Source organism: Aplysia californica, unplaced genomic scaffold, assembly GCF_000002075.1.
Source record: "Aplysia californica isolate F4 #8 unplaced genomic scaffold, AplCal3.0 scaffold00389, whole genome shotgun sequence".
In the NCBI taxonomy this organism is placed as follows: Eukaryota; Metazoa; Mollusca; class Gastropoda; order Aplysiida; family Aplysiidae; genus Aplysia; species Aplysia californica.
The window spans coordinates 487,677-492,347 of record NW_004797659.1 but is presented as its reverse complement, the minus strand read 5'-3'; the positions used below and the strand labels follow the sequence as shown (position 1 = coordinate 492,347).

The 4,671-nt window shown below is 41.4% G+C and overlaps 1 protein-coding gene across 1 annotated transcript in view; it reads right to left on the bottom strand.

Moving 5' to 3' along the window:
- Positions 1–995: 995 nt before the first annotated feature.
- LOC101847355 (rhodopsin) overlaps positions 996–4,671 on the bottom strand; it is a gene marked incomplete at its 5' end in the record, with an annotated part of 6,384 nt that continues 2,708 nt past the window's right edge. The window contains 1 exon segment of the mRNA XM_013085604.2: positions 996–3,945. Coding sequence (XP_012941058.1) covers positions 3,228–3,945 — 718 coding nt within the window. The 3' untranslated portion in view covers positions 996–3,227.

Genomic DNA, 4,671 nt, shown 5'->3' with positions numbered 1-4,671 from the left:
ATATCTTTCAGCCACACCCCTGATCTTCTGGTAAGAAAGGTCTTCACCTAGCCTTCTCGGACAAGGGCGAAAATATTGGAGGGTCCATGTGCAAGTTGCGCACTTTAAAGACCCCTTGGTGGTCTAAAATCGATAAGAGTATCCTTCGCAGCTACCCGGGCAAAATTCAAAATTTCTTACTAAGTGAAAAAGTTAAATGTGCCCCGCACGCTCATTATGACCTTATGCAGTTGCTAGCGCCGTTAAACACTTACCAAAAAAAAAGGAAAAAGAAGAAGATTAGTCTTTGTAGCGTCACAACCGACAGCATCTAGTAACCCTAGTCGTGTCTGGGCTGTTTGCTTTTTAAGCATTTTATATTCTATCTTCTTCTTCTTGGTCGTATCACACTTGGGTACCGGTTTCTATCAACATAAAAAGGCGTAATGGGTCACCTTTCTCTGTTTCCCGGTTAGCCATAGAAGCCTTTTAAACTTAATGATTATGTTTCTGTGTCTGTCGTTCTTTTTTCATCTCCAGTCATGAGTTCCGAGGGCACTTATTTCCAGGAACGACTTCTAAGTGTTGTGATTGCTGTTTATAGCCTATCCAGTAGTGGCTTCAGATTGCTGACCTTACCAGCAGTGACATTTTTGTTGCTGTTTATTCCCAGTGGTGGCGTGCATTTTATGTTCTTGGTTTTTGGGGGGCCTTTTTGCTTTCACTGTTTGTGGTCGTTGTTTTTTTGTTTGTTTTTGTTTGTTTTCTTTTTTTTGCCGAAGTGACTTCTGGTTGTTTTTAAATTAAACTAAAAGCATCAAAGAAGAGGGATAGCGAGTGGTTGGAAGGCGTCACTGGTAGGTTCTACTTCTTTACTTTCCCTCTGTTGTTTCTGTCTGTCTGTCTTACTATTTCCTCGCACCAAATGGCCATCGTTGTGTCGATGTGCTTCCCTTTACTCAAACAAACAAACAAACAAACAAACAAGCAAACAAACAAACAAACGAGAGGAAGGATATGTTTTGATTCACCATCGGCCACTTATTTCTTTTTTATTTGTAAGAAATTGAGACAAGACTCTGTAAAGAAAGTAATTCATTTTGGTAACAGTACATAGACAACATTGGATGAAATGATGTAGAACATTTTAAATAGATAAAAAGATAAATATTAATATCATATAAATAATGTATTAATACTGGTACCAACTATGGTGAAGTTTATTATGAAATCTTTGAACATTTGTTGATAAAAAATGAGGACGGTCATTAATGGCAACAGTAATGAAATTAATTATTACAATCATGTTAATGTTGTAGACGATGATGAAAATGATAATGTTGAGGACAACGATTACTATGTTATGGTAATCATGGTGATGATGATGGTTATGGTGACACAGATGATACTAATGGTTACGAAGACGATGATGGTGATAAAGATGGTGGCTGAGACGATGATGAAGCTTGTTCATGATCTTGATGATTTTTGCAAGGGTTATGAAAAAAGATGACTGTGGTGGAAATGACTACTATCCTGTGTAAGCTTAAAAAACAAAACAAAAATATATGATAATTACAGTTCCTATCATGTATATATATAATAACACAACATATATGAACATGACACGTGCACTATGCATTCATTCCCGTTGATGCATTAGTTAAATATCATTCACAGATCACATTGGCAGAGAGCTTTAAAGCCATATCATATCACTTGTGTACTCACATAAAGTGTAAGTACGCTGTATTGTTAAAGAAACAAGTCCTCACCCCCCCCCAACCCCAAATCCAACCTCTGCATTTTTTCAAACCCCCTATTTCCACTTTCTTTAGGATACTTCTGAATGGATTCTAGCGGATTTTCCTTTCTTTAATTAAGCCTTCAAGCATCGAGAGCAGTAGTCAGATTGGTTGTAAGTAAGTGTAAGTGTTTAACGCCCCTCTCAACACTATTAGGTTATTAAAGTCGTGGGACCCCCGAATCTAGCATCCGCCTCCGATAGGGCCAAACCAATTTGGTTGAGAGCCTTGAAAACTCCACAAAACGACCAGAGATCAAGAACGCCCAGTCTTGGAATCGAATCAGGGCCACCCGCCCGCTCCGTAGCCCAGCATGAAAACATCTGAGCTAACAGGGTGCCCCTAATGTGGCCTTTGGTTCGCCATAGTAGACTTGTGAAACAGCAAAGATCTTTGGTAAAAGCCAACTTCATTTTGCATTTGTTTTTGCTGGCTTCTTTAGGCTGCCATAGACGCAATTTAGATATTAATATTCATTCCAGCAGGCAGAAAGACAGGGACACTCGATGAAACAGGCTTTCCAACATAGGAATCGAAGATATATATATATATATATATTGTGTGTGTGTGAGTGTGAGTGTGTGTGTGTGTGTGTGTATGTATGTGTGTGTGTGTGTATGTGTGTGTGTGTGTGTGTGTGTGTGTGTGTGTGTGTGTGTGTGTGTGTGTCGTAGCAATCTTGTTAAATCATGGAAAAAATAAGGCATGAAGTACTTTTTCATTTCAATAATGATAAACCCATCAACACGACAACAGTCATTTGATTTAGTGCCAGTATAGAGAACGCAACGTTCTAACCTTAATGGAATCCGGTGTTTTAAAAGCAGTATTCGACTCGTATTTTAGCTTGGGCTAAGAGAAACACTTTATCAACACAATAAAAGGTCACTTTAATAACTCAGCTAGTTGTGTGGGGGAGAATCAGGTCGGGTTGGACGATGGGCTTGCGACTGCGCACTTGTCAAACTTAACCTCTGATTAGCTTCAACAAAATTGTCAAAAGCGAGCGAAAAGAGGCTTCACACGTCAATGGTTGTTCTTTATTCAGTTTTAACTTCTTGTAATCACATGATGAGCCCTGTAACAAAAACTTTTGATTTTGAACGGTCGGATCTGTGTATGCCTAAATCACAAACATTTTATGAAAATCTGTGTAGACAAACCGTTCAATTTCTGCAGATCGTGCTGAATCAGATAAAGGTCGCGTACGTGTGCACTTGATATTGACAACTAGACTAAGAATTCAACAACCTGTCAGGCCAACAAAAAACCAAATGGATAAACAAAGTATGATGATAATGTAACAGGTCATCACTCAAGTGTTACATTTGTTAATATGTTCATCGGATGAACGTTCTCTCCGACGCCATCACAGCTTAATGCCACACCTCCAGGGGTCACTCCCGGCTTGCTCTTCCGGCCAACACAGCAGATGGCTAGTGGTCATATCTTGTTGTCCACATGGTGGCTGATAGTGGACACCTTAGTGGACTGAGAGGGAACTTTCTCCTCCGACGTCTCGAACACGCGCCGAGGCAAACACTTCTTACAGAACAACCGGAAGGCGAAGGAGCGGAAGCGCTTGGCGGTGAAAAAGTACAAGAAGAAGTTGACAGCATGCGATGAATCGGTCATGAGATAGGCGACCTGTGAGAAGAGGTTCCAACGAGCTTCCTCAACTCCTTTCGTGTCCCTGTCGTGGCCAAGGAAGTAGATGCAGGCGGGGAGACTGAGGATGAGGAAGACGACCGAGGCGATGATAAGCATGATAGTAATCATCCTTTCCGTCTTCTCTGTCGTTTTGAGGAGTCGCTGGTCAGCGGCGGATGTTGGACCGCCTTCGGATCCTTTCCGCATGAGACTTCTTCGGTGTTTACGAGCCTGTGAGAGCGAGCGGACGATGGCGATGGTAAGCCCAGTGATGACGAGGAAGGGGAGGAAAAGATAGAGAGATACACTGATCCAGTACCAGCCGTGGGCCCAGAACTTGGTGTATTTGGACGGGGTCCCGCAGTTGTGGTCCCCGGCCGGCTCTCGCATCAGAGCGAAGAAGCCGGTGAAGATTAGCAGCAGGGCGACGGAGACTACAGCTGCGGCAATGTAGCAGCGTCGCTTGGTGAGCAGGTAAACCTTCTTCAGAGGGAAGCAGACAGAGATGAACCTGGGGGAGATAATGCATTTTAAGTTATAATGTAGGTAAGGTATGAGTATACTTTGCTGGTCCAACAACAGAAGAAATTGAGTTTGCCAGCTTTTGTTCACATCCGATTTTAGGAATAATGAGTATTTATCAATACTATAAGTACACGTAAGCTTAGATTTATATATTTCTTGGTTCGGGCCGGAGAAGAAAAGACAAGGAGGAGTGGTTGGGGGTGTCATTTTCAGTTTATATTTTTGCTCCAGCTACTCATTATTAATCGCTATGATGTTCTGGTTTGACTTTTTGTCTTGTGATCGAAGAAAATACGTTCAACTTCCCTTATGAGGAATGTTCTGTCTTGTATCTTACTCTTTTCTAATTGATTTATCTCTCACAGTCTGATTTGGCAATGACACATGGGCCTAAGTAGCCCGCCTCCAGAATCATCGGGGAACGCTGCCTACTTTCCATATGAGCAAATAATCTAACACAACACTAACAGACATACACACTCTCACAAACAATGTAAGACAGCAAATAACATACGCTCTCACACACACAAGCAATTTAATACGACTTAAAAGCATAAAAAAGTACAAACAACATAACACAGCTAACAAACATACACAAGCACAAACAGCCTAACACAACTAACAAATATGCTACACATAAACATGCACACGCACAGACTCTCTTTCTCTCTCACTCTCTCTCTCTCTCTCTCTCTCTCTCTCTCTCTCTCTC